The 19,605-nt window shown below is 31.5% G+C and overlaps 1 protein-coding gene across 2 annotated transcripts; it reads left to right on the top strand.

The window, feature by feature from the left end:
- The first annotated feature begins 6,021 nt into the window (after window positions 1-6,021).
- LOC120268869 (histidine--tRNA ligase, cytoplasmic-like) lies at window positions 6,022-13,966 on the top strand. 2 transcript variants are annotated; one of them, XM_039276129.1, is made up of 7 exons: window positions 6,022-7,462; window positions 8,114-8,293; window positions 10,850-11,107; window positions 11,285-11,419; window positions 12,021-12,302; window positions 12,993-13,133; window positions 13,316-13,966. In XM_039276129.1, the coding sequence occupies exons 1-7, from the start codon at window positions 6,053-6,055 to the stop codon at window positions 13,670-13,672; spliced, it is 2,763 nt and encodes a 920-aa protein (XP_039132063.1). In that variant the 5' UTR covers window positions 6,022-6,052; the 3' UTR covers window positions 13,673-13,966. The 2 variants fall into 2 exon arrangements, with proteins under 2 accessions (XP_039132063.1, XP_039132064.1); XM_039276130.1 differs by lacking the exon at window positions 10,850-11,107.
- Window positions 13,967-19,605: the final 5,639 nt, after the last annotated feature.

Raw genomic sequence — 19,605 nt, 5'->3', positions numbered from 1 at the left:
ATATAAATAATTAATATTAATAAGGTTTTAAATAAATTTTAAGGATTAAACGTATTATGAGGTCTCCAATAAGTATTAAATTATTATAGTTACAATATTGATGTTTTAAAAAAAAAATTAAGGATAAAAAAAATTAGTGTGAGTGTCTCAAAATTGATGTTTTAAAACGGGTTGCTTCATTACCCTTGAGCTGTCCCTGCCATGGCTTTGACATGTATCATGAAACTTTGCTACTTTAATATATATATATATATATATATATATATGAATATATGATTTTGCTTTCAAATTATTTTCCTCTAGTATTCTTAAACACTCTTTTATATATAAAATTTTTTATCAATGTTTTTATCCTCCTTTTCATTCTCACATTCTAGAAAAAAATGTTCATGTATCAATCTTGAAGAACAAAATAAAAAAAGATAAATTTTTTAATCATAGAAAAGAAAATGAAAACATTCAAATTTGCAAAATGTTAATACAAAACAAAGAAGCCTTTTGTACTTGGTTTGCTTGGGTGTAATAAAGGTTGAACTGCCACCCACACTTATCTTGCTAAACTTGCTTTCCTAGCACAGTGAGTTTATGTAATCCCATTCCTAGGTTGTGACTTGTGAACTGCACTTTATAATACCCAAGTTAATATGTATCCCTCTCAACCTGATCAAATGCTATATGTTTTCTTATTTTCATTGAAAAATCAAAATGAATACAATGACCAGATAAATATATCTATTTGAGATAATAGAGTAAATTGACTATAATAAATATTGAAATAAGATTAAAAGTGTGAATGATGGAAATTGGGTGGCTTAGATAGACAGTCATTATAACTTGTGAATAATGGGCTTTCTCTTCGACTTTTAACGTTATTATTTTTTAATATTTTCCAATAATGGCTTACGTATGATTTTATTAATCAAAATGGTCTTAAGGGCATTTCTTCAACAATTTTAGTTGAACTTTTGGTTTTTTTAGCTAATATATTAAAAAGAACACAATTAATTCCTTTTAAAGAACTATTAGATTTTATTTTTTAAAAAAATTATTTGTTTATACAACATTATTATAAATTAGGGGCGACGAAAACCGTGTAGTCAATTCGGTTTTAGTATGCAGTTTTTTGAAACTTGATCTGTACCTAATCTAAATTTTACGTGGGAAGCTTGATTGGATTTTATGTTAAAAATTCGGGTTTTCTGATCCTGTACTCAAAAACTTCTACTACAAATTAAGATTATTAGATTTGAATTTTTTTTCTCACCCATAATTATTATTATTAATTTGTGTGATGGACAATAATATAATTGTAATCGATGATTTCAACGATAATTAAAAAAAACAATTAATTAAGCATAACCGAATCAATATCAAAACACTAAACTCAAAGTTTCAAAATTAATGTACCAAATTAAATGACTAATTTTTTTATTTATTATTTGTTTTTTTAAATTTTAATTTTTTAAATATTTTATGAATTATATATTAAAAAAATGATTAGATAGGATTGTAAAATAAAATCTTTATCCTTGTCCATATTATTGATTTATTTGAATTTATGATAATATTTATAATTTAATATTTCACATAATTTCTCTATTATTTATTTTGTAGATAAATGAGTTTTGGCCGGAAAAAACTTCCTCTGTTGCTTGCCATATGTTACTATATATATATATCATCATCATTATTGTTATAATAATAATAATAATAATAATAATAATTATTATTATTATTATTTAATATGGCCATGATTTGTGCACATTTTTTTAAACCAAAGATAGGTATTTGTATGCCAAAGGATTTGAATTCAAAATAATTATTTAAATGACTAGAGTTTGGACCAACTCCATTACATAAAAGGAAAAATATTATTTTCTAAAATTTATTTGCTATATATATATTTATATTTTTTTATTGATTATTAAAACATAGCTCATAATGTATGAAAACGTTAAATTTTTTTTTTAAACAAGTAGGTTTTGAATAAATAAAAATACAAGTATGTTAAAAACTATAAGAATGCCCGCCAATTTTAAAATTAATAATAATAAATATTTTGAAAAAAAAAGAAAATCTTCAGCCAAAATGGCAACCTCATGTAAATTATTATTAATATATATTTATTAAGACTTTTATTCAAATCTTCCCCTCGCTCCTGGAGAAATCTCCACCGTTAATCTACCGGCCTATGAATCTGGTTCACATCCTGCGCAAGCAGAGGGTAGTCATGGGACACGGCAGAAGTGGAGCCAGGATTTTATTTTGAGAAGACTAAAAAAATCACTTTAATTATAATGAAACCAGTTAAAAATAATTAAAGGAAACCACAAATTAATTAAAAGAGGTAATATAATAAAATTTTTACTAAATATTTTCTCTAAAAATATAATCTTTTCATCATATATAATAATTTATAAAAATAATAAAGAGATTTGTAGAAAAACTACTTTTAAAAATATATTTTGTTTAAACTATATATAAATTTATTAAAAAAACTTGGAGATTTATAAAACTATATATACAAATTTATAAACAAAGCTGGGAAAAATTTGTAAAAACTATATATATATATAAATATAGAAAACTTTAATGAGGGATTTGTAAAAAAAAAAAAAGGGTAAGGGCCGGATACTAATAGGCTAGCAATCGTTGGTCTTGCTATACCAATTTACTCATAAATTTATTTTTTTAAAATATCTAAATAGTAAGATAAATATATTTATTAATTTTTTCATAAATAACATTGATAAAATTAAAACACAAACGACTATATAAAAATTGATCAAGAATACTTTACTGTCACGCCCCAAACCAGCCTCACCAGACCCGGTGCGCAGACAAACGGCCGCAGACCCACAAGGCGTGAGCCCCATAGGCCTGCAAGGCCTCAAAATCTGATCCAGGATAGGTAAAACTATAATAACCCAACTGAGTTACAGGATTACAAACTCTACAAAGTACACAAATCGGGATACAGAAGTCCAAAATACAAAATACAGGGACGTAGTGATAGACAATGACAAGGACTACAATTTTACACAGGACAAGCAACATCTACATGCGTCCTTTTCAAGATCCACCACGGTCTACCACTCTTGATCTGAAAAGGATTTAAAACAAATCCATGAGCTCACTAGCCCTGTAAGTAATCCAGAAATTGTTTTAAAAACAACGAGGGCTTTTACTGAATCTCGATTTCGAGATATTAAGAATAATTCAAAGTTTAAACATAGTTTAAAACAAATACAAAAATAAATGGTTCAACAGAGGTATAGTTCTCAAGTAGTAACGCTATTCAAGATAACTAAAATCAAAAAGAATACAGGGTTTTACGAGCTGCGAATAATTATTCGCGAGAAATGAGCATAGGTCTTCAAAACATAATTTAAACAAAAACAAAATACAAAGTGAAATATTCTAATAAAGAATATTTACAAATATGATTTACGGAATTCAAAACCCGAAATACGATATCAAAAAAATACGGAAAATTTCAAGACAGGACAAATATTTGTGTTTTTGCAGAAATTCAAAATCAAAAGGGCAAACCCAAAAAAATAACAAATTCAAGAGTATGTCTCCAAATTCACTGTAAGTGCCAAAGGTCATTTGTTTATCCTCGGTGACAGATCCGAGCCAAAATGACAAATATCATTTATTTACCCTCGGTGACCCGAGACTGAATATCAGGTGGTCGTTGATTATTTCACCGAACGGACACGGTGCGAAACTGCAGTCTCATTTTCCCAAAATTACTTGTCGACAAGGTCAGGGTTTAACCTCCCACTGATAGGGTTGCATATCGTTCATTTGGAGACCAAAATATTCAGATACAAAATATTTGCAGAGTACAAGTTAAGAAATTCTAAAATTTCTCAAGTTTATATATATTCAGAAATACTAATAAATATCAAAAATCTCACTTTAGGGAAAAATAAATCGATAACCATAAATGAAATATAAAAAAATTTAAGCACATGAAGTATTTAAAATTATTCAAAAACACCGACTCCTTCAAAAACTAAATTAAATGATTAAATAACTAAATAAATAATGGAATTAACTAAATCAATCCAAATGATAGCGGAATCATTAACCCATGCCTACAAACAAAGCGAATTTTTATAAATGTCGAAGTAATCGTTTGAATGTAACCACACACTTAGTATAAATAATAAATTAATAACCAAGTTAAAAAAAGAATAGCAATTATTTAATTAGCATTACACCAATTTAGATTTACCAAGTCAACAACTAAATAGAAATAATTAATTAAAGAAAAATACCTCAAAAATACATATTCCGGATAAATAATTTTCAATATTAACAAAAATAATAGATATTCAAAAATAAAAATAACAAAATACTAGATAATTATTTTTACTGAGAATAAAAATAATTTCTCAAATCTGAAAAATACGGAGTTATCGGTGAGATTACTTACCTGATATTAGCTTAAGCCCAAAAAAAATGAGATCCAAGACCACTCCCTAAAACGATCTTAAAATCCAATGATTTACCATAGTTAAAACAAAATTACTCTAATCGCAAGTTTAAACACTCATCAAGTATTACCCTAAGCATTTTCTAGAGAGCAACCAAAAATAAAAATAAAATAAAATAAAATAAATGACAATAATTGTCTTGCATGCACTCATGCTGGAATTTAAAACACACCCTAAAAGCTTAAATAATTAACATAATTAAATTTAAAGTGATCCAATGCTTAACCTCCACTCATTTGACATTTGCCTTGAACTAATATTTTAACTTGATGAGAACATCTCCACCATCCAATTCTAAACACATTCCACTACAAAACTTCCCTCATTCTCCTACAATGCCTTGACTAATAAAAACAAAAATATGCAAACCATTAACACCAAAAACATTTCTGCAGATTCACAACCAAGCTCTAGTCTTTAGACACATTAACACAATAATGCTATCAACTTTACAAAACCACTCCACCAACAACAAAAGTTGTAGAACCAAACTAAGAGAGAAAAAACATATCTACTTATACAACCAATACATATATAAAACACATACATACATATATATATATATATATATATACATGGAAACATACACAATATGCAAGGCTTTTAGCATGTTGGTTCTACCCTCAAATAAGGTCCAAAAATCTCCACCATGCTTGGGTGAGCAAGAAACAAGCAACTTAACACTCATTAAACTAATGCCAAGGCCAAACCTTTCTCAAAACAAGGATGGTTAAGCACAAGCCCTTGAGCTAACACTAAGCTCCAAGGATTTCAACAACAATTTTGAGCTATGAACTAAGAGAACAACAAGCATGAACAACTCCGAATTTAGCCATCAACATGCCAAGGATTCTAAATAAAAAGAGCTAACATGCTATTCCACAAAAACATGGCAAGCTAATCAAAGGATAGAGAAAAAGTCATGGTTTTTTTAGTTACCAAAAACAACACTACTAAAAAGAATTTAACCAAGAATGGCTAGGGGACTTACTACGATGGCTCGGAAAAGAGAGTGTTGAAAAGATAGCCCAAATTTGAAAACCAAGCTTTCAAAAAAATCTTCTAGCTAAAGAACCTCCCTTACAAGACAAAAGAAATGAAGAAGAAGCAGTAAGAGAAGAAAAACAACGAAGTTAAAGGCTCAAATATCAAAGCGACAGATGCTGATGGAAACCCATGAATTCCTCATTACCACTAGATTGGAGAGCCACATGACAAAAGGATAGGGAATAAGTGGAAACAATGCTTTTAATCTAATCAAGCTTTGGGCGGGGTCCACATTTACCATGTGCTTATTAACATAAATCAAAAACATAAAATTTTAAATTTATACGAATAAAATAAAATATCTACTCGTAATTATCTAAAATTTATATGAAATTGGAACAACATAGGCCCCAACAAAGCCAAGATTTGAATAGACTCGTGGTCCGGTTCAGGCAACCCGTCAACGGTTCATGATTTATAAAAAACCGATCTCAAGAACCGGAATAAGTTTTCTTTATTTCTTAAAACTTTGAAACCCTAGTTCTCGAACTCCGGCAATGGCGCCGCCGCCGCGCGAGAGATCTACCGTCTTCGTCGGCGGTAAGGGCTCCTCTTTCTCCGCCGCCGCCGTATACGCCGTCTCCCGTGGCCTCAGCAAGGTTGCCATCGACCCCGCCGTCCTCGAGAAACTTTCTCAGTTGAAGAAATACCCTCTCAAGCCCCTCCCCTATGCCTGCGTTGTCCATGGATCGTTCCTCACCTTCGATGAGTCTCGTGCCGCCCTCTCCGTGCTCCTCAACAAGTTCATCGTCTGTGAATCTCCCGTCCGCCCTGTCATTCCTCTCTTGATCCAAGAAACCCTCGATCATGCTGCTGGTTTCGAGACGCTTGATTTCGGCTCGTCGTTAGGGTTTCTGACGTCGTTGTGCCGGTTGAATGGGAAGAAGCTTGATGAGATTGGGGTGACCGCGGATGAAATCGGGATGATTGAGAACTCTTGTGCCGCATCGATAGCCATCTGTGCGATTTTGGATTGTTGCGCTTCCGATTTGGTGAGGGTGTCCGACGCGGTTGCGGCTTTGTCCTCCGAGGTGGTGAGGGCTGATGTGGGTCTGTTTGATTTGTCTGTCTCTGGCGATGGGTTTTCAATGAAGGACGAGACTGATGTAGCTGCCGACATGAAAGTTTTTCTTTTTGGGTCAAAGCTTGCTGGAAAAGTTGATTCCGCGCCGTTTTCGGACATCCCTGCAGTTCATGGTAGTTTCAGAGAGGCTATCAGATTGCTGCATGGACGAACTCGAATTGAGTTGAATGCTTCTATTAAGGGTAAGAAGGTTTTGGTGTCTGGAATTAATGGGAAAGAGAAGGCCTTTGTGGCCTCTGTGCTACCATTGGCCATGGCTATTCAAAGCATGAGTGAGGCAAGCTATGGCCGGGCTGAATTGGTTGTTGCGTCTATTGTTGGTGAAGATTTACGGTCAAAGGTAGGGGACGTGTTTCAGAAAGAATGCCCTTTCATTGATGCGCTGAGAAATGATTTCAATTCTATTACATCAGCAAGTTCTACAGGTTCCAATTGTGTACTAGTTCTGCATCGTGTGTATGATATGTTGATTAAGTTTAGGGAGATTCTTGCTTGGGAGTCAGCATTGGCCCTGCTTGCAATTGAAGTAGATGAATCTGTGGAGAAAACACCAGTAGTTTCATTGGAGAGCTCTAAGGGTGAAAAGAAAAGTGAGAAGAAAAAGAAGAAGACTTTGGGGAAGGGGACTTCTATTGTAAGACAGTTGCTTAAGGATCGACTTTCACCTGATGCTTCAGTTGAAAATGTGATGAATTTAGTACGAGTGGTGCATGACCTCGCAGGATCATTTGATCCCAAGGACTCTGAACTTGACACCTTGCTGAGAAAGTTAAAAGAGATTGTCGAGAGCAATGAAGTTAGAAGACTCCCCAAAATTCCCAAGGTATGAACATATTCTGATCCAGTTCTAAATGGGAATGGAAGACATGACATATACTTGGACCTTAAAAATAAGGACAAAACAGTTAAGAAGTAGTGTAGGCTAAGGATGACAAATGATTTATATTTGTATGATGGTTTAAGATGGATCTGTTTGCAGGTATGCTTTCAATTTAGGGATTATTTCCATAAAATCATGAGTTTTAGATCTTTGAGTTAACAAAGATCACATACTTATTATATTACAGAGAAGTGGATTCGTTCTATGTCCATATCTTCACGCATGCTTTTTATGCATTGCCATATAGGTTGTTCTATGTCTTTATCCTTGCGCATGCTTTTTATGCATTTCCATATGGGTCATTCTATGTCTATATCTTTGTGCATGCTTTGTTTGCATTTCCATATATTAGTGTGTTCATACATGTTACTTCTGGTAGGGACATGAAATGTATTTTCTAAATGCCTGCTTGAGACAACTCACTCTGCTCCACCTGTCCAATGGATAAAAAGTTGTACATTTTTGTATTGGTCCTTTTTAAAATGAAGATATGGGCTGAGTATAGAATTTTTTATCAGTATTTGATTTGTTTAATAATTTGCTTGCATGGTAAGACTCTTTGTTGCTTTGTATAATCGCATTTATTTTAATTAGGGCACGCGGGACTTTGGGAAAGAGCAAATGGCAATAAGAGAACGTGCATTTTCAGTTATTGTTGGTGTTTTTAAGAAGCATGGGGCAGTGGCACTTGACACCCCTGTCTTTGAGTTGAGAGAGACTCTTATGGGAAAATATGGAGAGGATTCAAAGTTGATATATGACCTTGCGGACCAGGTACATTGCACTTTATTGATCATTGTCCTAATATGAATGTATTGAAAATATTTTTAATGCATCTTATTATTTCTGTAAATGTGAATGATGTATTAGGTAAGCAGCTTCTTCATGTACTATATATGATGCATTTTATCGTGTAAATCTTGATTTATTTTACTTAAGATTTGATATTGTGGACAGTATGTCATAATCTTAAATATATGGTTCTTATTGCTTTCTACATAAACCGATAACTTTGTAGATATGCTTGAGAATGTTGTTCTAAGGATTGATTCAAAGTCTTAAATAAATATGTGGCTTTGGTATTTCATATTAATATCACTGCAATGAGGGAATCCTTGTTACCATAGCATTTTGTGAAACAAATAGAGAACATAAGCATTTTTTTAAATTTGTGTGTGAGATGGAGGAATATTTTCGATGAGCTATCTTATTTTGGGAGGACAATTAGTTTCATGATTAGTTAGGAACATGGATTTGGGAGCAAATATGCTTTCTCACTTATTTGAGAACAGTAAATCATATCTTTTGGACAGCAAGTGTCTTGATTTCAGTGCAAAACTAATTCAAAATTTTCCACGGTGAAGGAATCGGTCTTGGAGGTGTAGACAAAATATTTTACTTTGAATTAACAAACTCCTTGATGCAATAGTGTAAGCTATATTTATTTAACCAATTTAGCGGTCAATTTTTGTTTTTGGGCATATGCTACCTAAAAGTATAGCAATTACAACCATGAGAATCAGCTAAATTATGGGCTTGTTTGGATCAGCTTTTGGAAAACCCAGAAGTGCTTTTTTATAAATTAAGCACTTCTGGGTTAAAAAGTTCTTATGTTAGGCTTTTTCAGTAGAAAAGTCAGAAAAACTGAAAAACAACTTTTTTCATAAGCTAGTCATGAGCAGCTTTTGAAAAAAAACTGTTTTTTAGCTTATTTTTACAGCTTTTGCTTTTTACGAAAAGCTAATACAAACAAAAAATATAAAAAAGTGCTTAACTTACTCTAGAAAAGCACTTTTTCCAAAAGCACTTCTAGGGCTTGTTTGGATCAGCTTTTGGAAAACCCAGAAGTGCTTTTTTATAAATTAAGCACTTCTGGGTTAAAAAAAAGTTGTTTGTATTGGTTTTTCTGTAAAAGTAGAAGCTGTAAAAAAAGTTGAAAAACAGCTTTTTTCATAAGCTAGTCATGAGCAGCTTTTGAAAAAAAGCTGTTTTTTAGCTTATTTTTACAGCTTTTGCTTTTACAGAAAAGCTAATACAAACAAAAAATATAAAAAAAGTGCTTAACTTACTCTAGAAAAGCACTTTTTCCAAAAGCACTTCTACTAAACTTAAAAAAAGTACTTTTTTGATAAGCCAACCCAAACAAGGCCTACTAAACTTAAAAAAAGTACTTTTTTGATAAGCCAACCCAAACAAGGCCTATATAACTTATACATTTGGTGAAGAAAGCTAAGCATTATCTTCATGTAAAGTGACTGGTTTTATGCATTACTTTTACTTTTACTTAGCAATTGTCTTATCATGGTCAAGAGCAAGGTTTAAAAAGGCGAAAGGCGTACTTGAGGCGTTTTGCTCTTATGAGACGAGGCGTAAGCCTCGAGGCGATCCGAGGCGTAAGCCTCAACAAAAACTTGAAAAATATAAATGATAATTCATAATATAGACTAAATAATCATAACTTGTAGATAATGAATAAAGAATAATGGTTAATGTATATTAATTATTAGTGTTAATTAATATTTAAATTATAAAACATATTAAATATTTTTTTATAATTTTTATTATCATCTTTGATATATTATTAATATATATATTATATAATTAATTTTTAAAAATAATCTAATTAATGGATAATGATTTGATGATTATAATTTATAAGTTTTGTAAAAACCCTAGCCTCCATCGTCCATTGATAATGATAATGATTGATATTATTTAAATTATAAATATTTTTAATAATTTTTTTATTAACATTTTGATATATTATTATATAATTAATTTTATTTTTAAAATAATCTCAACCGTTGAATCATTGATAATGGTTTGATTTTGAAACCCCAGCCCACGCCGCCACCATCATCATCCGCTCAAAGACGTGCCCGCTCAAAGACGCCTCGTCGCCACCATCATAACCCCGCTCAAAGACGCGCCTACTCAAAGACGCCAGGGCTCGCAACCCTCGGTTCCAGATCCTCTCCGACCTCCGCAACAACCGTCCCTTTGGCCCTTAGTTCTTAGCCATTTTTTTGTTGCTTCTTGAGGGGCGACGCTCTTGAGCCTCGAGGCGACGAGCCTCGAGGCGGAGCGCCTCACCCGGCTGAGGCGTAAGCTTCGCCACCGCCATGGAAGCGTATGCCTCGAGGCGAGCCGTCACCGCCTCGCCTTGAGGCGCGCCTCGAGGCGTACGCCTCAATCGCCTTTTTAAACCATGGTCAAGAGAATGTTTAAGATCTCATTTTCTTTGTTTGGACTTTCAGATGGTTTTATATTGTCTTTACTTTTTCATTTCAATTATATTTCTCATTTTAAAGTTTGTATTTTGCTTCTCAGGGTGGTGAACTTTGTTCACTGAGGTATGACCTCACTGTTCCCTTTGCCCGTTACTTGGCCATGAATAATATTAGTGCATTGAAGAGATACCAGATTGCTAAAGTGTATAGAAGAGATAACCCGTCTAAGGGAAGATATCGTGAATTCTATCAATGTGACTTTGACATTGCCGGGCAATATGAGCCAATGGAACCTGATTTTGAAGTAGTTAGGGTTTTGACTGAATTGCTAAATGAGCTATCTATTGGTGATTATGAGGTATATTTTGCTATTGATACTTGTCTGATGTATCACTTTGTTATTTACTTGACTTTATTTAGCAACCTTATGCTATTTTCTTGTGTGTTATGTTGCTTTAGTTTGGGTGCTTGTCTATGCCTAGTTGTTTATCAAGTTTCTTTCTCAAGTGAAACAGTTCCTTTGTCATTCTTGCAGATAAAGTTAAATCACCGGAAGTTGTTAGATGGTATGTTGGAAATTTGTGGTGTTCCATCAGAGAAATTCAGAACAGTTTGTTCAAGTATTGATAAATTGGATAAGCAGACATTTGAGCATGTGAAAAAGGAGTTGGTAAGATTCTGATCTTCTATAAATTGAAATGAGATGATTTTTCTGATAACATATGTTGAATAAACTGTACAATTTGCCATGTTTGTTTGTGCTACTTATGTGTTGGTATTGTTTCTCTTTGTAATCTTGCAACTAGTTAGTTACTGCATGGGAAGTATGTGTTTGTGTAGAGTGGTACTCTTGTTATGTGCCAATTCCTCTCTCATTGTTTTGCATGAATTTGGTTAAGGTTGAAAATTTGGACTTTTTGTATTTGTTGAAGTTTGCAAGCAACTCACGTGGAACTCTTAATAATTTCAATTGTTTGCCTAACTGACTTGATGCCATTCCATTATGAAATAATCATTCCATGTAAGCTAGTCACATAAAGGTGTAAAAATAGTAGATAGAAAGAAATTAAGGGCAAAAGAGCAGTGGATGTGTTGACATAATGTGTCTTTGTAGAGAGATGCCTTGTTGTGTTATCAAAATTCATACAACTTGCAGACTTTTGACTAATTTCCCCTATTTATTAAGATTTTATTATTAGTGGAATTATTTATGCTCTGCTTATGTATTTATTTATATTTTCTTTATCATTTAATTTTGATTATATCGCAAGGTAGTGGATAAAGGCTTGACTTCTGAAACAGCTGAGAGAATTGGTGCTTTTGTGAAGAAAAGAGGGCGTCCACTTGAAATTTTATCTGAATTGACAAGTGATGGTAGTCAATTCTTGGGAAATAGTGCGTCTATTGTTGCACTAGATGAGTTGAAGATTTTGTGTACAGCTCTTGACAAATCCAAGTGCCTAAATAAAGTGGTTTTTGACTTGAGCCTTGCGAGAGGCCTTGATTATTACACAGGAGTTATTTTTGAAGCAGTTTTCAAAGGCACGACACAGGTAAAATTACTTTTCACTGACATCAACTAGAGGATACATGTATGTGTTTCTCTATCTTATTATGCAGTATGCAAATATAAATGATTCATGTTTTCTTCTATTTTGCCCTTATTAGACCATGTATTTCACTAAATACTGTAGTGCAGGCTGTTTTCTAAGGCAATATCAAAGGTTTTCCGAATGTGGGCATATACTAGATTGAAGATGACGAACTGTTGGTTTTCTCCGTGTTGATGCTTCGCATCATTTTATATTTTAGTGGAAATGATGCAGTTCTGTAATCCCATTAATGCCAATTTAGCCAGCATGGTTATACAACTTATCACTTGTGGAGATGGAAAAAAAAGAGGAACTATTATAATATAACTCATGAATTAATCTAACTGTATGCAGAGGAGACTGTGTTGCTTAATTTTTCCTGTTAGATTTTTTGAACTACCTGTGATTATCAAGATGTGCTTTAGTCAGAATATACATAACCTTTATGTGTTAATTTGCCTCAATACTGATTTAATGTGCATTTATGTATTCATATTTGTTTACCACAACAGAGTTATTAAAATTAAAACAAAAGCCTCTTTTTTACAATATAAATATCTGACTTCAAAGTTTTTTCAAATGGCATTTGGTATAGGTTTGTGATCATTTATAAGGCAATGTATATTCTTAACTAACTTGTTTATTTCCTAGGTCGGTTCCATTGCAGCTGGTGGACGTTATGATAATCTGGTTGGGATGTTCAGTGGAAAGGTAGTCCCTGCAGTTGGTGTCAGCCTGGGAATTGAGCGAGTGTTTACTATAATGGAGCAATTAGAAAAGGACCGAAATCAGGTATTATTGATGATGATAGGGTCGCTTATTCATGTTATTACTGCTTGTTAATTTTTATGACATTGGGATATATTAGTTTGTACTAGGATTTATGGCTGCTGGAAACAGTTATCTATTGCATGAGATGGCTATATTGTGACAATTTTGCAAAGGGAATACTGATTCTTTTCATATGATACCAGGTAATTCGGGCTACAGAAACACAAGTTTTGGTGGCTATTTTAGGAAAAGATCTTACTTTGGCTGCTGAACTAGTCAGTGAACTATGGGATGCAAAAATAAAAGCAGAATTTGGGCTAACAAAAAGAGTAATGAACCATATAACTCGTGCCAAACAATCTGGTATCCCTTGGATGGTGATTGTCGGGGAGTCGGAGTTACAGGGGGGTGTTGTCAAATTAAAAAACATTGAAGCCAGTGAAGAGGAAGTCATTCGAAGAGACGTAATCGTTGAAGAACTCCAGAGAAGACTGGGCATGTACTCAAAGCCCAACCACTCGGAAACAGGCCTTAATTTCCGGCTCGCTGATATTAAGTAGCAGCAGTGAGCTTCAGCTGATCCACGAAAGATTTGTAATTTTGTAAGTTGATTCACAGGTTATCATGGATTAGATTTTTTCATGAGGGTTTTGTAATAATTTGAAAGTTTATTAATATGAATTTCATTGGACGTGAATTAGGTATTTAGACTGTGCTGCTGTTTGAAAGTGTTTAATTTAATTAGTTGATTCACAGGGGTTTTATATTGATACTTTGTTCAGTGTTCACTAATGATTTGGGGTAGGTTTGTACGCCCAACTCGGATAATTTAATGAAATTACATGCATTATCTTGATTTTTGTCACGTTTTTGAAATATAATTTTTGATATTTTAATTTGTGCTTGAATGATTTTTTTACTTTAAATTTTTAGTTTAAAGAAATTCGTTTTTTGATTCTTTTGTTTGAAAAAAAACCCTTTCACAGTATATATTATTAGATAATTGAATTAACACATGAGAAATGCGTACAATTATATTATAGAAAACTTGGGATTTCTCTAAATGAAACTAATTATATATTTTATTATGATGAAGGCTATTGTTTATTTAGTCAGAAATGTATATCTAATAATTACTTGATGCCATGCATTAAAAAGGGATTATAAAAATGTAAATTTTTGCTCATGTCCCAGTTAACAAGAAGTAAATTAAAATTGAGTTCAATATTTTTTACCCATGTAAATGTTGCAAGAAATATTTGAAAAGTCAGGTGCCAGCTAATATTTCTCTATTTTTTAAGGCTTGTTAAGTAAAAGCCTCTAAAATTACAGCGTCGTTGGTCGGATAAGGTCGGCACATGTTTTAGTAATAAATTGGGGTTTTTTTTTTTCCAATATAACCCTCCTTTTTGTTTTAATTATCAAAATAACCTAATATAAAATTTATTCACCATCAAAATATCACATCAAACTTATTCATCACTATGGTAATGAGTGGATTTTTTAAAAATACTACTTTCTCCTTCCTTTTTATCTGTGATGGTTAACTGAATCTTATGTTTCAATAAACGTAGTTATTTTACAAAATTTTATAAAAAATTATCTTTCCAAAATTACTCTCAATTTATATCTTCACATTTCTCTCTTATATTTAATTCCAAGAAAAGAGTTGAATAGAGTGTTAAGATTAATTTTGGGAAAAAATAATAAATACTTTTTAATGTTAGAAAACGACAGATAAAAAAGAACATGGATTTGTGACGGATAAAAAGGAATAGAGGGTTAAGATATTGGCTTTTTTCGTATACACCCATCTCTTTAAAAAAATCAAACAAATAAATATTTTTTGTTTTTTCAAACCATTTTTAAGTTATTATTAATTTTAAAAAAGTTTTTTTTTCAACCACATTTATTTAGGAAAAATATTTTGTTATTATTATTTATACATTTTCTTGGTTTTTTAAGCCATTTTTAAAAAATTATTATCATTAACATATTATTTTTTAAATAATCACAAAAGTCAAAATTATAAATCTATTTAAGTTATTAATTTTTTTTTAATTTTTTTAAATGGTAATTATTTTGAATTATTATTATTATTACTATTACTATTATTATTATTATTATTATTATTGTTGTTGTTGTTGTTGTTGTTTTTGTTGTTATTTTTGTTGAATAACTTGTTTGTAATGCAAACAATAATAATTACATTCAAGTACAAATAGAAGATAGTCAAATACATCAATAACTTATTTTACATTACATATTTTTGACGATGTGTTGGAAAAGTAGTTTTATAATGTTTGGTTGTTTATATAAAAAGCATAAATTATGCCTAGTAGGATTGGGATTTTTATCCATTCATATATATATATATATATCTGAACTTTAGTCAGCTTACGATATGCCATTCTATAGGTGAACCATCTTTAATCCCAGGTTGCCAAAACAAATAATTTTAAACAGTTTAAAACACAAATGTGTTTAAAAAAAAACATGCAAAATAATTCATATTTTAATAATAATAATGATGATGATGATATAATAATAATAATAATAATAATAATAATAATATAACAACAACATATTTTTCCAAATAATATGCAGTCTAAAAGAAATATAACTTCTTAAAAAGTAATGAAAACTTAAAAATTGTTCACAAAGACAAAAAATATTTTATTTTTGTGATTTTTTAAAAAAGAAGGGTGTTAATGAGAAAAATGTCAATATCTTAGTGTTTTTTAAAGATCCACTCATCACTTTGGAGATGACTAAGCTTGATGTGATGTTTTGAAACCCACATTGGTGAATAAATTTCACATGAGGTAATTTTGACAATAAAAAAAATGGGAAGGTTGTATTGGAAAAAAGTCCTAATAAATTACTCTGATAAGGTTGGCACATGTTTTAGTAATAAGTCCAAAGTTGTTGGTCGGCATAGGTGGCCTGACAATGTTGAATTGGGATCCATTTAATGTTGGCTTAGCATAATTAAATAAGGTTCTTTGACAGTTTCCTTGTTCTGCCATTGCACCATAATATTCTCTTTATACCTTACTGTTGCTGAACTTGTCTCAGTCAACAATGCTATCCATAATAGTGTTCCAATCGATTATTTGATATTGATGTTATCTTCCCCTAACCTTGATGACTTACTGCTTGTCATAAACTGAAAGTGAGCAACAAATACAAATTAGAATGTGTAAAAGAAGAAAAGTAAAAGGATAGAAAAGAAGAAAGAAAAGAAATGGCTAATTTAATGAAATAAAAGAAATGTTCCAAATATCTCCAAATTCCCAGGCAATGGCACCAAAAATTTGATAGGGACTAATGTCGCCTATAAAACGCAAGTGCACGTGATGATCAAATAGTATAAGGTGCTAAAAGCAGGGTTATCTATTCACGAGGAAAAAGAGAAAACTAATACTAATTCTTAAGTCGTTAATTGGCCTAAACGAAATTGTGGGTGTTAAATATAAAACGGAAACTAAGAACTGGAGTAAAAGTAAAATCATAGCCAAGCATATAAGAAAGGTGTTCGGGCATAGACTTCCCCTAGGGTTTGGTTGAGCACTGGATAATGTTGCATAAAATTTTACAATACAGTTGAACCAAAAGAGTTCTTAAATCATATTATCCCCTTTCTTATGGTGAACAATAACTAGTCACATGTGGTGTTGATGTAAACTTCCTTATGACTACATTACACTTGGTGAACTCTATCTAAAGAAGACACGGATTCAATAAGTAGACAATCTCTCTCTTGACACCATTGACCTTAATCCCATACAAAGCTAGATTGGAATTTCATCCTAATACTCACTCTCTATGATTGTATTACAATTAAAATCCTATGTCAACTGACTTGGAAGAATCATGGGGAGAGAAATCTCAATTCCAAAGTGTCCTATTTCTAAGCTAGGGGCGGCTCAAAGATTATAAAGGCTTAAAGCCCAATCATAAAACGGGGCTAAGTAATTAATAAGAAAATTTTTTATTAATTAATTATTGCGTCGAATATGTTCTTGCATCACCGGATCAAATTCTGCAATCATTTCAATTAAACTTAAAAATTTCCATTACTTTCTTGATTGATTTTTTCATTTTTTTCCCCTAAATGCCAAATTATTTTTACCAAAAGTTATTATCACATCAATAATTCTTAATAATACATTTCCAATGTTCCCTCTCTCTATTAAGTTTGTTCTTGGACATGCTTATCGATTGTTTTGTTTTTCAATAGCCTCATTTCTAAATCAATCCATGAACTCATATTAATAACATGCTCATTACTTGTTTCATGATTTTTATTCTTAGTACTAAGATTTCTCCAATCACTAGTACATTCATTGGCTAGTTTACTAGTACTTGAAATAGAGGTAAACAACTTGCAACAAAAACAAAATACTTTATCTAAATCTTTGGAATAAACCAACCATCGTCTTTCATGCTTCTCTCCATTTGTCAAATTTTGAATATAATTTGTTGCAGAAAAATGTCTCGATAATTTATCTTTTGAAAAATCTATATCAGTAACTCTAATCGACCATTTTTCAACTAATAAATCTCTCAAATTTGCATTAATATTTGTCCATTGACTAGGATCATATATATTCTTAGAAATGCAATCATTAGATTTATTCACAAGTTTGCCCTCGATAAGGATCCATATTAGATTTTCACTAGCTTCTTCTTGTATTCCAATATCATTTAACTCAACCACATCACTAATTTGTTCATTCACTTCATTTAAAAAATATTCTTCAGTTTCTTCTATGTTTTCTAACTCTGTTTTTACAATCTTTGTTAAAAATTTATCAATAGCACCTTTTTGAGACTGCATTAAAGTTTCAATTCTTTTTTTTTTTCTTGAGTTTTGCATAACCAGATTCATATCTTCGAGTAGACATATTTAAAAATAATATAAGAAGTTAAAATAACATAAGAAGGTTAAAACAATAGAACCTATTAACTTGAGTAGCATATATGGATAAATTGCTCAGAGAAAAATATATGCCTGGGACTCCTTGTCGGTTTTCACTTGTGAGTCAGCTAGTGATGAGTATTGAAAACAAGAACTCAGTAGCAATTAGCAAAGATAAAAAACACTAACGGTATAAAAAATTAGAATCTTGATATATAATAAACATTACAAAATTTGAGCATTAGTCATTCATGCATATATATATATATATATATATTGGAATAGATTGGTTGGTTGGAAGAAGATAGAGCATTAATTATACATTAAAGCTATATTTTTTTGGAAATATATTTGTTTGTTGGGAGAAGAAGAGAAGTAATTATACATTAAAGTAAAAAAAAACTTAATTTATTAGTTTTTATTTTAAAAAGCTAGTTGATGAAAGATTTGAAATCGGTGAAATATTAAATAAAACAATGTAAATATTAATTAATTATACAACAAAAAATTATTATGATCGCAAAAGATAAGATTTTATAACTTTTAAAAATTTAAAGTTAATGATGAGGCCTCAAATTAAATTCTTAAGTTATTATGGACTCCCTACAAGTTATTATTATAATTATCCTGATAAGATTTTAAAAACTATATTGGTTTAAACTAAGATGAGCCCCTCAATTTTTGGGGGCCTAAAGCCATTGCTTCATTAGCTTTACCCTTGAGCCGCCCCTGTTCTAAGCGGACTCGTGTATCCCTTCAATTGTAGCATGTCTATAGTATGTGGTGGGTCTCTCGGTTTGTCAGACAAGTACATCAATTATGAACTCTAAGCTTTCGCTACAATAGAGTTTAAAATAAATAATGACGCCCAATTGAATTCAACATCAATGTATTTTAATAGATCAATCAATACACTTAAAAATCTACAACTTGTGTCATTAAAAAGTAAACCCTAGGTTTAGGGATGTCAAAGGGGCGGGGATTCACCGGGGGACACATTCCTCTTCCCCTGCCCCGATTTTCCACTCCCATCCCCGACCCCGGCCCCGAACCCAAATACGGGGAATATTTATTCCCCATCCCCGTCCCCGCAGGGATTTTTCAGTTTCGGGGATTCCCCGGCCCTGATTAATAAATTAAAATATTATTATTATTTAATATAAATTTTATATTATATTATAATTTTCTTATAACTCAATGAAAATTCAACAACTCTACTTGACACAAAAAAAAACCCCTTAAAAACAAATGAAGAATCATGTTAGACAAGTTATATAATTGAAAGAAAAAAAAACATTCAATGGTTCAAAGGAACTAGTAAAAATATATGATAAAGGAAATGTAAATCTAGTTTCTTCATTCAACTGAAGTGAAAACATCTGATAATAAGCCAAATTTAACATCTCCCATACATAGTTAATATAGAAGATAAAATCAAACATAAATCAGAACCTTAGATCATAAATTTAACAAAGCACTTGAAACACCATAGGTCTACGACAACCAGTTCAAAATTCATATTCCTATTTGGATTCAATGAACACTCTGCAGTTGTAATGCAAGTACCTG

Source organism: Dioscorea cayenensis, chromosome 9 (genome assembly GCF_009730915.1).
Source record: "Dioscorea cayenensis subsp. rotundata cultivar TDr96_F1 chromosome 9, TDr96_F1_v2_PseudoChromosome.rev07_lg8_w22 25.fasta, whole genome shotgun sequence".
Taxonomy (NCBI): Eukaryota; Viridiplantae; Streptophyta; class Magnoliopsida; order Dioscoreales; family Dioscoreaceae; genus Dioscorea; species Dioscorea cayenensis.
This window is presented reverse-complemented; position numbering and strand designations above follow the sequence as displayed.

Coding starts and splice junctions, on each gene's coding strand:
- LOC120268869 (XM_039276129.1), top strand. CDS start 6,053: ATGGCGCCGCCGCCGCGCGAGAGATCTACCGTCTTCGTCGGCGGTAAG. Junction 8,294..10,849: donor TATATGACCTTGCGGACCAG/GTACATTGCACT, acceptor TTTGCTTCTCAG/GGTGGTGAACTTTGTTCACT. Junction 13,134..13,315: donor TAGAAAAGGACCGAAATCAG/GTATTATTGATG, acceptor ATATGATACCAG/GTAATTCGGGCTACAGAAAC.